This window comes from Sceloporus occidentalis, unplaced genomic scaffold (genome assembly GCF_023333645.1).
Source record: "Sceloporus occidentalis isolate IW3139 unplaced genomic scaffold, rSceOcc1.0.p SCAF_2, whole genome shotgun sequence".
In the NCBI taxonomy this organism is placed as follows: domain Eukaryota; kingdom Metazoa; phylum Chordata; class Lepidosauria; order Squamata; family Phrynosomatidae; genus Sceloporus; species Sceloporus occidentalis.
In genome coordinates, this window is record NW_028316982.1 from 16790354 (window position 1) to 16808237 (window position 17884).

General features: G+C 42.7%; 1 protein-coding gene across 9 annotated transcripts in view; it reads right to left on the bottom strand.

The window, feature by feature from the left end:
- Positions 1-2874: 2874 nt before the first annotated feature.
- LOC149318000 (neuroligin-1) overlaps positions 2875-17884 on the bottom strand; it is a 901919-nt gene continuing 886909 nt past the window's right edge. For all 9 annotated transcript variants that reach the window (XM_089508827.1, XM_089508824.1, XM_089508825.1 and 6 more), the window contains 2 exons: positions 5538-6327; positions 2875-4374 (listed from right to left, as the gene is read on the bottom strand). In XM_089508827.1, the coding sequence (XP_089364953.1) occupies positions 3540-4374; positions 5538-6327 (1625 nt within the window). In that variant the 3' untranslated portion in view covers positions 2875-3539. The remainder of the gene's footprint in view (positions 4375-5537; positions 6328-17884) is intronic.

Sequence of the window (17884 nt, forward strand, 5' to 3'; positions counted from 1 at the left end):
CTGTTTTCTATGGAATTTAACTATGTGCAAATTTTGCAAAGAGTAGCTTCCCAATTACAGCATGGAAATATTATTTTCTGCACAGAAAAAGCTGTTTTCTTCATGGATCTCCCCCCCCCCCCCACACACACAAAGTAACCATATGTGAATTTTTGTGTAGAACAAGTCCTGAACTTCAAAGATTCTCATCAGTCAAGGATTCTCCTCATCAGGGTTTCTTAACATTTGAAAACCATGCTCTCTGATCATTTTTCAAATATTTTTGAATATTATTACCATACTTAAGGTAACTAAAATAAATGGTACATGTTCATCCAAGAATATATGAATAAGAGAACCCCTGTAATACGCTAGATTCTAATACGTATCACTGATCCTATGTAGCTACACATATATGTGTTTCATTGCCAGCTGTGGAGGATCACAACCAGAAGTATCTCATGGTTTTGTGAACAGTAAAAAAAGCGAGTAGTACAGATGTATTATCATTTTCATCATTCACAGTTATAATTATTGACTGTCCAAGCAGAGGGGGAGGCATAGTGACAGTCTCAATTATACCTAAATGTTTTTTTTAATTAAAAAAGTAAACAGTGAACAGAGACTATATGGACAGACACTATTAATACCATGGGAAATTATTTTATACTGCTAATGTTCAGAAAAACACATCAATGTTATTTCCTGTTCTGTTTTTCCAATGTGTGATCATGATTTACAGTCATCATGTATTTGTTCACATTTCCCCTTTTCCTTTCCATTAATCATGTAGCAAAATACAATCCTCTGATTAAACAATAGCTATCTGATGGCAAACAATTCTTTTTATTGGTTTACATTTGGCAGGTCACAGTCACAACCACATCAGGCAGAAATTGCACACAGACCATCCTGAATTTTGAAGACTTGCCCTGTTTCATCTTCTACGGGGGGAAATTCTTTTTGACAGCCAGAGTCACCACTCTATATCACATTAAGTGTTGTAGCTAGTTCAAAAACTAAAGCTCAGGAATGGGTTTGCAGTTGAACCATACTGTACTTTTAAGTTTCATTTTACAACTCTTGTCCTTGAGGTTCTAAGGAGAACTGATTATATGAACACTCATTAGCAATGTATCCTTTTTTGTGTAATTGTGGAAATATTATTTGAAATAACTCTGTGGGGGAGTTTATACATTTTAAATCATTCCAAAGCTTCTAGCAACTGCCAGCTTTATGCCAAATGTATTGAAATGTCAGTTGGAAAGCACACAGCCCAATCCTGCAACATATTTACTCAGAACTGAACCCAGCTTTTTTCAGTGGAACTTACTTTCTGGAAAGCATACATTGGATTGCAGCTTATTACTTACACATTTGCAATGTGATTGTATTTCATAAGGAACTCAATCCTTATTCAGGATTGCAAGAGGTTGTAATCAAAAATTAAACAATTTTAGTTTCTTTTTTTTTCCTGTAGAAGGCATACTGAAGTCTTCAAAAGTCAGACTGGTCTCAAGAAATAGCTCTTTATTCTGAGACAGTTACCATTACTTCATTTTTTTTAAAAAAATGACAAAACAGCAATAAACATTTGAGCTCTTTAATGAGCAAATATCAGATCTCTTAGCATTGGAATAATTATAATATTCATTATCCAGATTAGCTTTATTTTATTTTATTTTTTCACTCAGTGGAGCCAACAAGAATGGCCCAGAAGTACAAAGAATTTTTCCCCATCAAGTAGTATACAATTTGCTGTGTGTGTAATAAGCTCTCAATCTTGAAAAAGAGTAACTGAAAAGAAACATTTCTGTTACTGCAGTTAGTTTGTCAGAGAAAGTTCTGCGCATTATCTTACAAACTATCAAAATTGCTAGTAATTTGAAAAAATGCAAAATAAAATAAAAATCACATAACTTTACTCTAATAGAAATATAATACAGGAAAAAGAGAGAATATTTTCATAAGGGATGTGCTCTTTAGTCCATCTCATTTTTTTCTCTTTTTATATAAATGTACAGCTGATTATACATACAAACTTTTTTTAAATGACTGTGACATACCATTTTCTTTAAATCTGAAAGTAATGGGGTGGGGACAAAGACCTTTCTGTTATTTTAGACCATTCCTTTCCAATCAGATTCATATTAATTAAGATGCAGAACTGAAGCATTTCTAGATGGTGATTGTATTCTTCTTATAACCTTTGTAGCAGGATTGTACTCTGCAGAGAACGTCTTTCTGAAAATTCCAGTAAACTCACAGAAATGCTGAAGCTACACAGAGCAAAAGAGAACCAGCTTGGAAATGCTCAAGCAAACCTGATCACATGCATTGTGATTAGTCAAGAAACCCCAAAGAAATAAAACTAGAGCAGTAATTGTGGTGATCACTTGGGGAGGGACACCTTTACATATTGTAAAATATTCCTTGAAGATAAATCTTTGGACAGTGTTTCATTAAACAAATATAATACTGGTTAAAATATAGGAAACCATAATGGAACCATCTAGAAATGGGAAATGCTTCATTAAGAGATAACCTATTGATATTGTGAAGATTATAACTTAATCAGATGGAGAGATTTTCTTTAAAAATGCACTAAAGTGTCTATTGTTTTCTTTTGGGATTCCCATCCACATGGGTTCACTGCTGTTCAGTACCATCAAATAATTTAAGATGTAGTGCCTTCTACTATGGAGAAGCTACTGAGAAATCTTGGGCTGTCATTAAGGTGTTTGTTTTTCCTCCTTGAAAACAAACTTTCTTTAGGGTGTGCCAATTGAAGGAAGAAGCTTCTATTGAGAACTCCAATGGAATAAGAAGAATTTTGATTATGTTTTAATCAGCAGCACAGCCACCAAGCATAATAAATGATCATGCACATCGTGCTAAAAATATCCAGTTTCCTTTATTCCCATAATGTTTATACTGACAGCACTTATGTGATAATGTCATACCTGCCAGATTATAAAACTCCTCCTTCCTTCTATTTTTTTTTAAACTGGCAGATCTCAGCTTATGACCCCCTTCCTAAGGCCTTTAACAACATTGGTGCTTTGTATACTTATCCAAATATGTAAATATGGTCTACACAAGAAAACAGTTCCAAATAAAATCTGGTGAAAATTAGCTGACATTCCATTAATGTGTCCCTTGTGCATATTCAAAGAACTTTTTTTAAGGAAAAAAAGAAAAAGAAACCCTAATCATCAGTCATCGTTTCTTTCCCGTTTTTGTGTTGCACATGCCAAATGCCATTATGTAACTTAAATCCTCAAAAAAAAATTAATACTTGAATGTGAATGTAAAAAGTATCATTCAGGACAATTGCTTCAAGCAATTGCAAAAAGTTATACTTTTTTAAAAGTTCATTTGTATATATGTACAATGCATTTTTCCCAAAATCCCCAAAGTTCTTGATATGTATATTCACATAATATCCCTCCATATTTAAATAATAAGAGTCTTGTAGGTCAAAAGCCAAGTGAAGTCTTCTGTCATTATAACCCACGGTAATCCACCAAAAAAATAAAAGTTTGTTTCATCTTGTTTGGCTATACCCTAGTTGTTGAATGTGAATGGGGGTGTGGGTGTGGATGTGGGTGAGGATGGGGCAGAGTGTTATTCTGTCCACCAGTAAATGTATTAAATGTGTGTAGGGGCTGAATCCCAGGTATAGTGTTGGGAATCATTGTAATGGTGTTTGGGGTCATTAAAGGAATATCATCAGGTGACCGCCTCATAGCTAGTGTGTAGTCTGGGGGACAGGCGGTCCTAAGAACCACCTCATGTGGATGGATGGATTCACATTCATGACCCAAATCACTGTGCTTCATTTGGAGGGACATTATTTCCTCTTCTTGTGCATGGGTGAGATCATTGGTAGTTGTACGCTGCGGGCTACATCTCCGGTGGACGTCATGTCTCCTCTTGTCCTTTTTATAATATAATGCTGCAAAAGCTAAAATGTTCAGAAACAGCAAAGAGGCTCCAACAGCAATAGTTACACTCAATTCCGTGGAGTAGTCCCGTTGATCTCCAGAAATTAGGCTTGGTGGTTGTTTGGGATCATCTTGCTTGGCTGTAGGAAAGGCTGAAGTTACAGGTACCAGATTTTTCCGGGTTGGCCTGAAAGTAATATCAGTCGATGGCACTTTTGTTGTCGTAGAGGTATACTGTGAAATGTCATTAAGATTGTGCAGGTGAGGTACCAGTTCCAACCATAGGTTCACCTTGTTGGCCCTGTAATGTTCTTTCACTCGTGGTTTTAATCCAATATGAAGGTAAAGTTGGTCTTTCTGAGAGTATCTGGTCCATGCTACTTCCTCAAAACGATTGGGTTTTGTATGAATGAACTTAGTATCTTGTGGGACTGGTTGATTTGGATCCCTAGAAAGAAAGAAAAAAGGACAGATTACACCTTTATGAAAATTGTTCCAGCTTTAGGGAAGGGGAACTTTTTTTTGTCTTCACAAAACATAACATGAAAGTGAGTTGAATCTAGACAGAGTCATATATTCAGAGTGGTCCCACTGAAATTAATGAGACATAATTAGTGAATTATATTTAGCAAGCCTATTGATTAAAGTGTGAGTTATCTGAGTATATGACTGCATTTAGATCCTAATGATTGGTTGAGCCCTGTAAAATACCCAGAACTGTAGAAAGCATTCCATTGTAGACTATTCAAATCCATATCATCCACTGCTTGCTAAAATAAAATATAGAGCAACGTGTAAGATCATAAGAAAAGCTGTGCTGCATCAAAAATAAGCCTAGTTTAGGGCAAGCTGGTGGCTTTGATGCCAGTCAAGTTGTCAATGTGTTCTGGGTTTGAGTCCAAACATTGAAGGAGTTATTGAAGGTGGACAATCAAATGTCTCCAGGAACTCTACTCATACAAGGCCAACAGTACTACACATTCTTTCCTTCCAGCACTTGGTATTCAGTGACATATTGTCTTTGAAGACAATATGTTCTTACGCACATACTGAGTTGTCATACCTAGAGTTATCTTCTAAGAATTAGTCAAATTGTTATATTTATCGTAACCATGTATGGCTACTCAGGAATAAGCCATGTTGTGTTCAGTTAGTGTGTTGACTATTGAACTCTTAATTTTATCTTATATACACTCTGGATTCATGTCATCATAATGACTGAGTTTAATATACCTTCTGCCTCTGTGCTGTCAACTGAAAGCAACAATCTTAACACAAAACAAGCACTTATATAGCACTTTTCCAGTATTCAAGGCAGTTCACATTCCTTTGTAATATTTCAAAGCTGATTACTATTTGTTCTCATTTTGTAGATGGCTTAAGTAAAGCCATTTTGTGTTTCCATAGCAAAGTTTAAGACACAGCCATCTGAAGTCACTTCAAAATTTTCTTCACATTTTCTTTAAATATGCATGTTTTTGTTGCACTGTAACTTGTTTCCAAGACATTTACATGCCTTCTTTATGGTCTTGGTAACATGCAAAAAGGTATCCTTGTTCTGATCAGATTCTTCTTCTGTATTATATGACAAAGTGTTTGACAAGTACTTACCCAGTTTTTGCAAAGTTTGTCCAGTATGTCATCACCACTGCACTTAGCATGACATCGTTTTTTGAAAAATTACAAGGAAACAATTCTGTAGGGCCAATCATTGGGATTCCTAATACATAAGGAACCTCATCCCCATGAGCAGCATCTGCCCATGCTGGTACCTGATCTGTTTGGCAATGATGGTAAAAGGCATAAAAATATGTGGGTGATCCAAAATTCGAATGAAGATCAGCTGTAGCCACTGCTGGTGCAACCCACTGATGATCAGTAAACAAAGCCAAGAGTGTTTTCCTTCTTGTCTCAGGATTATGTCTATCTGCCCAGTCAGTATACATAAATTTAATAGTTTCTCTCAATATATCTTTGCCTTCAGGATATCCATATAAGTTATCAACAAAGTTTGAAACTGCAAAATCAAAGTCACTAGCAGATATGCCATCTTCACTGTCCACAATGTTTTCAACAAATTTCAACCCTTCTCCTTGGTTAACACCCAACATTATATCATAGTTGAGGAACTCTCCTTGCTCCATCAAGATCTGGGGATCATCTGGAATCACATCTCCATCAATGACTGGACCAAAGGCTATATGGTATCGGGCTGGCTGGATATCCTGATCAACAAGTTCTCTGTACGGCTTCTTCTGTAGACATTCTACCAGTTCTACAGTATCTGACACATTACAACCAACTTTTGTTGCCAACATCCTTGCATATTTTGCAGGTTGGAAACTGACTGCCCAGCTGGAGAGAGCTGTTCCACTTTGAGCTATTGCTCTCTGAAAGAGTCCTGTGTAAGAAAGTGAAGGACAAGGTTAGAAAAGTGACATCAAATAAATAGCTAAGTATGTAGACACATGCTTAAAATTTCAGCTTACTTAAGGAAGTATCTTATCATTGCAATGTAGTTATGGGGCAGTGGGCTGAGTGATTGGTATATGTACAGTGAAATCATAAAAAAACAGAGTTATATGTAATACAAATATAAAGTATATATGGTTTATTATAGATTAATATAAGGACCCTACACAAAGTGGAAACCTATCTGAAATATATATACACTAGATGAAGCATTGTTCTTCAGACAGCATATATGAAAAAAGGGGCGAAATCAGGTGCAGACTTCTGCCCTAGATTCTGTTACAGACTGGAAGGACTGAGAAGCATTAGGGCCATTTATTTATTCCTGACTTGGATGTCATAGTGTGTGCAAGAAGAACACATCTTAACCTAAATCAACTTGTAAAGGGATCTTGTAGCACCTTTGAGTCTAAATGTGCAAAAGAAGCTGTAACATAAGCTTTTGTAGACTTGGTCTACTTCCTCAGAAGACGTAGACCAAGTCTATGAAAGCTTATGCTACAATGTCATTCACAAAATTAGTTTCAAAGATGCTAAAATATTCCTTTGCATACTGATATTTCAGACTAACACAGCTATGTTTCTGAATTCTGGATCAAATTGTTAAATTATATACACTAAAAGTCATAGGAAATGTTTCAGAACCTGGTGAGTTACTGTCATCTCATTTGCTTAATTATGAACCATGTGATTTCATTTTGTAAAAAATAAAAACCCCATCTGTCATTCTTTCCTCACATTTCTTATGGTTTGACTAGGGGACAAAGCAGATGATACAAAAGGTCTGCACAAGGACTGCACCACCACTGTTTGTCCCAAGACTGTGGCAGCTGCATATGCCTAGCTACCACCATGGGCTGCCACTGTCATCTTGAACCAGAAGCCAAAAAGAAGCAGTATTTTACTGCTCCTTTGTGGGGCAATTTTTCAGGAAAGAGCCATGCCCGGGGCAGCTTTCAGCCACATGGGGGGGGGGGTGTCCCCTGAATACCACACCACCAACATGGCAAGACAGTGGCCCTTTGGGCTGTCTGTTTGAGGCCTAAGATTCTGAACTGACTGAACAGACAGAATTCCTAATCCTTAGAATGCAGTCTCTAGGCCTGGATTCATTTACACTACACAAATGCAGCACAATTGTCTCGCTTTCACTTGCCATGGTTCCATCCTACTGAATGTGTTTTTTTTAGTTTGGTTTGGTGAGGTATTGGAGTCCTCTAGCTGAAGGTTCTAAATGTCCCTCCCTAAACTGCCAATTCCATGATCCCAATTGAAGGAACCATAGCACTAAAAGTGGGATAATAATGCTATAACTGTGTAATCTGAATGGGCCTCCATTCAAGTATTTCAGAGCGAATGTTTAATCTAGTGCAGTGATGGCAAACCTTTTAGAGACCCAGTGCCCAAACTTCAGCCCCAAACCCACTTATTTATGGCAAACTGTGATAAGAACTGGGTTTCTAGTGATGAACTCTGTTGAACTCTGTGCTGGGGCGAAGGCACATGTGCCCACAGAGAAGTCTCCGAGTACCCCCTCTGGCAGGTATGCCAGCACTGATCTAGTGTCGTGCATCTTTCTCCTTCAGTGGAAGCATTAGGAAGACTACATGCTCTCTCGATCCCTGCCCCTCATGGCTGGCAGCTCAGGGGGGAACTGCGGTAACATCTATGTTGCACCGCATAATTAATACATCTTTCAGCGAGGGGTGGTTTCCATCTAGCCTGAAATTAGCAGTTGTTAAACCTCTGCTAAAAAAGCCCTCCTTAGACCCCCTGATACATAACAACTATCGGCTTGTGTCGCTGCTGCCTTTTTTGGGAAAGGTGATCGAGAGAGCAGTTGCCTTCCAACTCCAAGCGATCTTAGATGAAACAGATTTTCTTGACTCATTTCAAACTGGCTTCCAGGCGGGCTATGGAGTTGAGACTGCCATGGTCACCTTAGCCGATGATCTCCGTCTGGGCATGGACAGGGGAAGCATGTCCCTGTTAGTGCTTTTGGACATCTCAGCGGCTTTCAATACCATTGACCATGGTATCCTTCTGGAACGCCTGGGGGAGTTAGGTATTGGGGGCACTGCACTCCAGTGGTTCCATTCCTACCACTCAGGTAGGTTCCAGATGGTGCAGCTGGGGGACGTCTGCTCCAATAAGAGGGAACTTACATCTGGTGTCCCTCAAGGAGCTATTTTGTCCCTCATGCTATTTAACATTTACATGAAACCGCTGGGAGAGATCATCCGGAGACACGGGGCATGGTGTTATCAGTATGCTGATGACACCCAGATCTGCTTCTCTGTGTTCCCGACTGGTGCAGTGACTAGGGATGGCACCTCTCCTCTAAATGCCTGCTTGGAGTCAGTAATGGGCTGGATGAGGGAAAACAAACTCAACCTGAATCCAGAGAAAACAGAAGTACTAGTGATAGGTTCCCCAGGCCCGGGTAGTGAAATTTGTCCACCTGTCCTGAATGGGGTCACGCTCCCCCTGAAGGACTAAGTTTGCAGCTTGGGAGTGCTTCTGGACTCGTTGCTCCAACTGACATCTCAGGTGGATGTGACGGTCAGAAGTGCTTGTTATCAGCTTCGGCTGATACGCCAGCTGTGACCCTGCCTGGACCGGGGGGACCTTGAAACCGTAGTACACGCTCTGGTAACCTCTCGATTGGATTTCTGTAATGCACTCTACATGGGGCAACCCTTGTACCAAACCCGGAAGCTTCAATTAGTGCAGAACATGGCTGCGAGATTGGTCGCTGGATGTTCCAGGGTAGACCATATAACACTTATCCTAAAAGATCTCCATTGGCTGCCTATTCGCTTCCGGGCCCAATACAAGGTGTTGGTAATTACCTATAAAGCCCTAAATGGTTTGGGCCCAGGGTACTTGGAGGACTGCCTCTCCCCATATAATCCGCCCCGCACACTCAGGTCAGCCGGAAAGAATCTGCTGAAGGTCCCAACTGTGCAATATGTGGTGACCTCGCAAAGGGCCTTTTCCATCTCGGCCCCAAAAATGTGGAACAACCTTCCCGACGAGCTCCGTTCCACCACCTTCCTGGATCTTTTCAGAAAGTACCTTAAGACCTTTTTCGTTCACCAAGCTTTCTCTCCATGAGATGTGATATTATGCCCTCTCCCCCTATTGTGTAACGATTTTTGCAATGTTTTTGGATCAATTCAACCAAGCTGGCTGTGTAATAGTTTTTAATATGATAATTTTTTACATTGTTTTTATTGATATGTATGTATTTTTATGTTGAATTTTAATCTGTATGCCACTTTGATCATCGCGGAAAAGTGGGATAAAAATAAAATCCATTATTATTATTATGATTAATGTAGGTTGAAAGTAATTATTAATTATGAAAGCTGGATCACATTTATTTGAACATGAGTACTTAATTTTAATTATCTACTCTTTTCATGATCAGACCTGATCAATCAATTATTATGTTTTTACTGCTATAAGGTAGCAGTTAAAGTCCACAGAGGTCTACTAGCTTTTTGGAGAGAAATGCAGACAATATGCTCAATTGTGATGGCAAGATTCAGTCAATATGGCCAGTTTCAAACTTTACCAGTACAGAACAAATATTAAATGGTGTCCCGACTTCAACTTTTAAATGATTCTCTGAAACTTAATTTCTTAACAGTTATGATTTGACACCAATGTGGAGGTGACTATTCCACTTCCACTCTTTCTTCTTGATAGGGACATTTACAGGGAATGAGGATACAGTGGTTCCTACAAAGTGCTGAAATGCCTGCTCTATCCCCAACATAGCCCTAGAACTTTGCTCCAGCTCTGACCACTGTCAAGATATTGCTGATATTAAATCTGTACTTATAGAGCATTCAGGTGGTGCAGTCAAGGATTTTGGTAGCATAGATGCTGTCTTGGCTTTTGAGGCTTATTTAAATTGGAAACTAAACACTTTCACATTATCCTATAGTCCATTTGAGTTCACATGTTTTGCTGCAGTTAAACCCTAGTTACTTATGCTTAACTAGTTTATGGTTAAGTCTGCCTTTACTGCAAGTGCTGATATCAACAGCAAAACTTGTTAAATGCTCCATTAAAAGCTGGATTGAGTTAAACTGGTCAAAGTCTTCAAACCATAAAGCTCAATTCAGCTCTTTTAAAGAAGAAAATCCTTTTTCTATTGAACAGTAATAATGAAAAATGGATGAAAGGAGTGGAAGAAGAGCTTGCAAAGTTTCTGTTTAAATGTAATTAATTAAGTTATTGTTCCAAGGCCCAAAAGTAGTTAGCTACCACTAGACTTATGATTCTAAAATTGAATTTCATTCTTTCCTGTTTCTCTTCTCAAATTGTTACTTTTAGGGAGCACTGATAAATAATGAAACTGGCCCAAGACAATTTAAGCCAACACATAGGTAACTTCATTACAGTCATAGAACTGCCTCTACAGCTACAAAATAAACAATTACAAAATGGAGTCAGACAAATTACAAGTCCAGAGGAATCTCAAGGATTGATGTGCACATAGTATTAGAAAGATAAGGTGAGCCAACATTAAACCAATGCAAGTTATGTTGAAACCAAATCTGCGTTAGCCTGATTTCAATAAATTATTACATGATTTCAATAAATAAAATATTGTTGTCATATTCTATCAAGAGTTGACCTATGGCAACCCTGAGTGAGGGCCTTGCAAGAGATCCTGTTTTTAACAATCCTGCTCAGGTCTTGCAAACTTGGGGCCATGGCTTCTTTGACTGATTCAATCTCCTTGTGCTGTGTTCTTCCTCTTTTCCCACAGCCCTTCCCTTTACCAAATATTATAATATTTTCATCTCCTGTTGATATGTTCAAAGTAAATAATCTCATTTAGTCACTTTGTTGTTGAACTCGAACTCACATCCAGCATGGCCATTGAATAGGAAATCTAGAAGTGAAGTCTAACATTCCAAGCTTCACGGAGTGAAATAACTTTTCAGCTGGGAGATAAAGTCCATTGCTTTCTGAATTCACATATTATACAGTGCGTCCTTGGTATACGCGGGGATCCGTTCTGGACCCCCCCCCCCCGCGTATACCAAAATCCACGTATGCTCAAGTCCCGTTGTCCCCTCTCCTCCCCCCAACTCTTTCCTTCCCTCCCTCCCTCCCTCCCTCCCTCCTTACCTTTTCTCCCCGGTGCCGCGTCGCTGCTGCCGCCGCCGCCGCCTCAGCCGGAGCCGGGGGGAAGGCCGGGTGGGGGTTTTGGAGGCCAAGAAGCCTCCAGCCTGCCACCCGGCCCTTCTGCGGCAGCAGTGGCGGCGGCAGCGGAGCACCAGCACCAGAGGCCTCTTCGGCCCCCTCTCCACCGCCGCCGCCACCAGCACCTCTGTGCAAGGGCCGGGTGGTGGGCTGGAGGCCTCTTGGTCTCCAGTCCGCCACTCGGCCCCTGCATCGAGGTGCAGGCGACGGCGGCAGCGGAGAGGGGGCCGAAGAGGCCCCAGGCGCTCGGCCTCCTCCTCCTCGCTGCGGCGCCGCCACCGCTGCCAGGAGAAAGGCCGGGTGCTGTTCTTGGATACCTCCAGGAGCAGCGCCCAGCCTTTCCCCCGTCAGCCGTGGCGACGGAGAGGAGGCCTCTGGCGCTGTCCTCCAGCACCAGAGGCCTTCCCTCCGTGGCTACAGCCAGGGAAAAGGCTGGGCGCTGCTCCTGGAGGCCTCCAGGAGCAGCGCCCGGCCTTTCCCCCGTCAGCCGTGGCAACAGAGAGGAGGCCTCGGGCACTGGTCCTCCAGCGCCAGAGGCCTTCCCTCCATGGCTACAGCTAGGGAAAAGGCCGGGCGCTGCTCCTGGAGGCCTCCAGGAACAGCACCCGGCCTTTCTCCTGGCAGCGGTGGCGGCGCTGTGGCGAGGAGGAGGAGGCCAAGCACCTGGGGCCTCTCCGGCCCCCTCTCCACCGCCACCTGCGCCTGCACCTCGATGCAGGGGCCGAGTGGCGGACTGGAGACCAAGAGGCCTCCAGCCCACCACCCGGCCCTTGCACAGAGGTGCTGGTGGCGGCGGCAGCGGAGAAGGGGCCGAAGAGGCCTCTGGCGCTGGTGCTCCGCTGCCGCCGCCGCCGCCGCAGAAGGGCCGGGTGGCAGGCTGGAGGCTTCTTGGCCTCCAAAACTCCCACCCGGCCTTCCCCCCGGCTCCGGCTGAGGCGGCGGCGGCAACAGTGACGCGGCACCGGGGAGAAAAGGTAAGTAAGGAGGGAGGGAGGGAGGGAGGGAGAGAGGGAGGGAGGGAGGGAAGGAAGGAAAGAGTTGGGGGGGAGGAGAGCGGAGGGAGGGAAGTTGTCGCCAATGGCGGCGCGCATGCACGCACGCCGCCATTGGGGACAAAATCCCCGGATTTGCCATGCGCGTATGCTTAAATCCGGACCAACTGTAGTGGTAAACAAAGAAGCAATGTGGTATAGTGGTTTGGGTGTTGGACTACAACTGAAGATCAGGGTTTGATTCCCTGCTCATCTACGAAAACCCACTGGGTGATCTTAGGCAAGTCAAACACTCTCAGCCACAGACAACCTGTGATGGGCTCATTTTAGGGTTGCCATAGGTCAGAAACAACTTGAAGACATATGGCAACAACAGAAACACTGTGAAAAGCCACACAAGATTCTATTAAACAGTCCCCATATATTTTGAGTGTGAAGTTTATTCACACATGTATGTGTAAATGAAGCATCGCTGAGAGTGTAAATAAACCATCATAACACAGGGAAAGGCATAACTTATACAGCAAGTCATATGTCAGGATGTTCAAAGTTGTTTGAAGTTAGTAGTGGGTTGGGCCTACTATGGCTGGACTGAACTTCCAAAAATTCCCCTCTCCACAATCTATTAACAAGTCTGCTTATTTAGACTAAAGGTAATAACACTTGTTTTTGTTTCCAGAAAGTTGTGAACACTATGAAAATTATTCACTCCCCCCCCCCCCCGCAAAAAACAGAATTTGTAGGTCTTGTATTGCTTTCACACCTGATAAATCTATTTGACCAGTCAAGGTCAGCCCTAATATTAGGTAAATTGAGGCAACAATCTGAGACAACAGATATTGAAGAGTAGTAGTATGGTGTTTCTACAGAAAGCTGTGTCTGCCACATATCTTTGCCAGGACTTTCTAAGCTTTGCCAGGACTTTCTAAACTTTCTAAGTTTCTAAGTTTGTTGATCACAAGAGCAGTGGTGGACATTGTACCATCACCAATGCTAATGTAAGATCCATCAGCCAGTCCAATAGGCTCTTGTATGCCGGATGGAATGGGATGGGATGGGATGGGGTGAACAGGGCATTGTTGTTTGTCTCAGTAGCCAAATGCTCTAGAGCAGCCTGGCAACAAGAACACAGAATAAATGCCATGTTTATAATACAAGAAGGTCAACCATGCCACTTATAATTCCCTTTAAAAATTGCCTTTTTCCAGCCTCAAATGAAAGTCAATGAATATTGAACCATTCAGAAACAAGCAATGGAAAGATGTGAAAGCATGCATGAAGTGGACAAATGCCACCCATGCTGAGACTATTAATTCACTGGTGTGTATCAACAAAGTTCACATTTGCCTGGCAGGTGCTGGTTGTGCCAAGTCTAGATATACTTGCAATTAACAAATTGTTTGACTGGAAGTGTCTCTGCTTTCTGAAAATGTATTTGAGTGCTATTACTTTTAAGCATAGGGCTTCAATCATCTGTTGGCTTCTGCATATCAAAGAAATATGAATTGACAGTATGATGTAATGGTGGAGAGGAGGTGTGAAAAGGATGATAATAATTTGCATTTATTCAGTTCTGAAGAGTTTAATTCGTAGAATCATTTTGATGCAGGTTTTTCTAGCTTTCTGCTAGGGCTATACAAATGTTCTCATTTCAGTTCAGATTCCAGTCTGGGGATTTGGATCCAGCTGCAGATGTGTACAGATTCTCCTAATCCAATAACATCCAGACTTCAAAAACAAACTAAATCAGTTTTTTTCAGTCCCCCCCCCCGTTGTCTTCCATTAAGAGATCAAAGTCTCTCTCTCTCTCTCTCTCTCTTTCAAACGTAAATTTGAAAAAAATATCAGTTTGATGGGACTAAATAGAATCAAATCAAGCCAAAACTCCAAACTCCAAACTATTATTCTCTGAACATATAATGAGATAACATAAGCTGTTGGGGTGAAAACCCCGAAAAATGTACAGTAATGTGGAAGGCAGTAGAAAAAAAGCACATGGCATATGGATTACTTCAATAAAGAAAGCCATAGTCATGGGTTTTCAAGACTGGAACAAAGCAGTTGATGACCAGGGTTCATGAAGGTCTCCCATCCTAGGGCTGCCTTAAGACAAAGCTGATTTGACAACAAATAACAACTAAAAGAGGGTGTTAACTCAGAAAACCTGAAGGTAAGTAGCTTCAAGGGCTTTTGTATTTTGTTGCTAACCACCTTCAAATTGATCCTGACCCCCTGTGACTGTGTGGATGAGACATCCCCAAGACTTGTACTAAGCACCTTTAAAGTTTTTTCCGCACACTGAACTACCCCCAAACACCACAATTTGAAAAAAAAAATCATATATACTCATCTGAATAAACAGTTTTGCCATTCATGCAACTTATATTCTAGTATTGTTTCTATATTATTGGAAGCTCCTTATCACTTTATCACACTGGGGAAAATTGGAAGTTTAAACAAGGTTTAACCTGTGAAAACTGTGTAAATACTGTTAAAAGAAACCCTCCCTAGATCCCGTGATGAGAAATAACTATAGACCAGTCTCCCTTTTACCATTCTTGGGCAAAGTGATTGAGAGCCCTCCAGCTCCAGGCTGTTTTGGATGAAGCCGATTATCTGGATCCATTTCAAACTGGCTTTAGAATGGGATACGGAGTTGAGACGGCCATGGTCGCCTTGGTCGATGATCTTCATCTGGGAATCGACAGGGGAAGTGTGACCCTGTTTGTGTTCTTAGACATCTCAGTGGCCTTCGATACCATAGACCATGGTATCCTTCTGGAACGCCTGAAGGAATTAGGCATCGGGGTCACTGCGCTCCAGTGGTTCCATTCCTACCTCTCGGGCAGATTCCAGATGGTGAGGCTGGGGGATAGTTGCTCCTCTAAGAGAGAGCTGACATGTGGCACCCTCAGGTCGCCATTCTATCCCCCATGCTATTTAACATTTACATGCATCCACTGGGAGAGATCATCCGGAGACATGGGGTGCAGTGTTATCAGTATGCTGATGACACCCAGATTTCTTTATGTCTCCAACTGCTGCAGTGACTAGGGATGGCATCTCTTCTCTGGACGCCTGTCTGGGGTCAGTAATGGGCTGGATAAGGGAAAACAAACTCAGGTTGAATCCAGAGAAAACAGAGGTACTAGTGATAGGTTCCCTAGGTCCTGGGAAGGAAATTAGTCAACTAGTCCTGGATGGGGTCACACTTCCCCTAAAGGACGAAGTTCGCAGTTTGGGTGTACTCCTGGACTCATCGCTACAATTGTCATCTCAAGTAGATGTGATAGCCAGGAGTGCTTGGTACCAACTTCGGTTGATACGCCAACTGCGTCCCTACCTGGACCGAAAGGACCTTGAGGCAGTGGTACATGCATGGGTAATCTCTCACCTTGATTTCTATAATGTGCTCTACATGGGGCTATCCTTGTACCAAGTTCGGAAGGTTCAATTAGTACAAAACACGGCAGCCAGATTGGTCACAGGTTCTTTGAAATTTGATCATGTAACACCTATTTTTAAGGATCTTCATTGGCTACCTATTAGCTTCCAGGTGCAATACAAGGTGTTGGTTATCACCTATAAATCCCTACATGGCTCGGGCCCAAGTTACTTAAAGGAACGCCTCTCCCTGTATAATCCGCCCCCCGACTCTCAGAACCTCCAGGAAAAATCTGCTGGAAGCACATCCAACCAGACTGGTTTCAACTTCCCAAAGAACCTTTACTTCAGTGGCTCCTAAACTATGGAACAACCTCCTGGAAGTGATCCGTCTTATTACAGTACCTCCTTGGAGGCTTTCAAGAGGGCAATTAAGACGGATCTCTTCTGGCAAGCCTGTCCACCCAATCTTCTGTAATGACATCATTCACTCTTCTATCCAGGATCAGAACATTTTAATAAATAAATAATAAAATTTTTATTTATACCCCGCCCTTCCAAATGATCAGGGCGGCTAACAAAATGCACCAAAGTGCAAACAAGATACAAAATTAAAAACACACATTAACAACAACAACAATCCTTAAAAACAATAAAAAACCCCTAAGCCCAACCTCACGGCCACGAGAGAGGAGGGAGGCCCACAGGATGTTTAGTCGGGGAATGCCTGATTAAATAGGAAGGTTTTTAAGCCCTTCCTAAATTGGGCCAGGGTGGTAGATGAGCGGAGCTCCGTGGGCAACGTATTCCAGAGGGCTGGGGCAGCTGTGGAAAAGGATCTTCTGGCAGTAGCAGCCAACCTAGCCCCAGGCACCTTTAGGAGTTGCTGCCCAGATGTTCTGAGGGTGCGAGGCGGAATGTACGGGGAGAGGCGGTCCTCCAGGAATCCTGGGCCCAAGCCATTTAGGGCTTTATAGGTGATAACCAACGCCTTATATTGCGCTCGGAAGCGAATGGGCAGCCAATGGAGATCTTTAAGCACGGGTGTTATATGGCTGGTCCTGGAAGCACCAGTGACCAGTCGTGCTGCCATGTTCTGCACCAGTTGCAGCTTCCGAGTTTGGTATAAGGGTTGCCCCATGTAGAGTACGTTACAGAAATCCAGTCTCGAAGTTACCAGAGCATGTACAACAGTTTCAAGGTCCCTCTGAGCCAGGTATGGGCGCAGCTGGCGAATCAGCCGAAGCTGATAACAGGTACTCTTGACCGTCGCATTCACCTGAGCAGTCAGGTGAAGGGAAGAGTCAAGAAGCACCCCCAGACTGCGCACGGAGTCCTTCACGGGGAGCGTGACCCCATTCAGGACAGGTGGAACCACCGTCATTCCTGGTCCAGGGGAACCTATCACTAGTACCTCCGTTTTTTCTGGATTAAGCTTGAGTCGGTTTTCCCTCATCCTGCCCATTACTGACTCTAGACAGGCCACGAGAGGAGAGACGCCATCCCTGGTCACTGCATCAGTCGGAGACATAGAGAAAATAATTTGGGTGTCATCAGCGTACTGATAACCCCGCGCCCCATATCTCCGGATGATCTCTCCCAGCGGTTTCATGTAAATGTTAAATAGCATGGGGGACAAAATGGCTCCTTGAGGGACCCCAGTATTAAGGGCCCGCTCGCTGGAGCACACGTCCCCCAGCTGCACCATCTGGGACCTCCCAGAGAGGTAGGAGCGGAACCACTGGAGCGCAGTGCCCCCGACTCCCACCTCAGCCAGGCGCCCCAGAAGGATACCATGGTCTATGGTATCGAAAGCCGCTGAGATGTCCAAGAGCACCAACAGGGACACGCTCCCCCTGTCAATGCCCAGACGGAGATCATCGA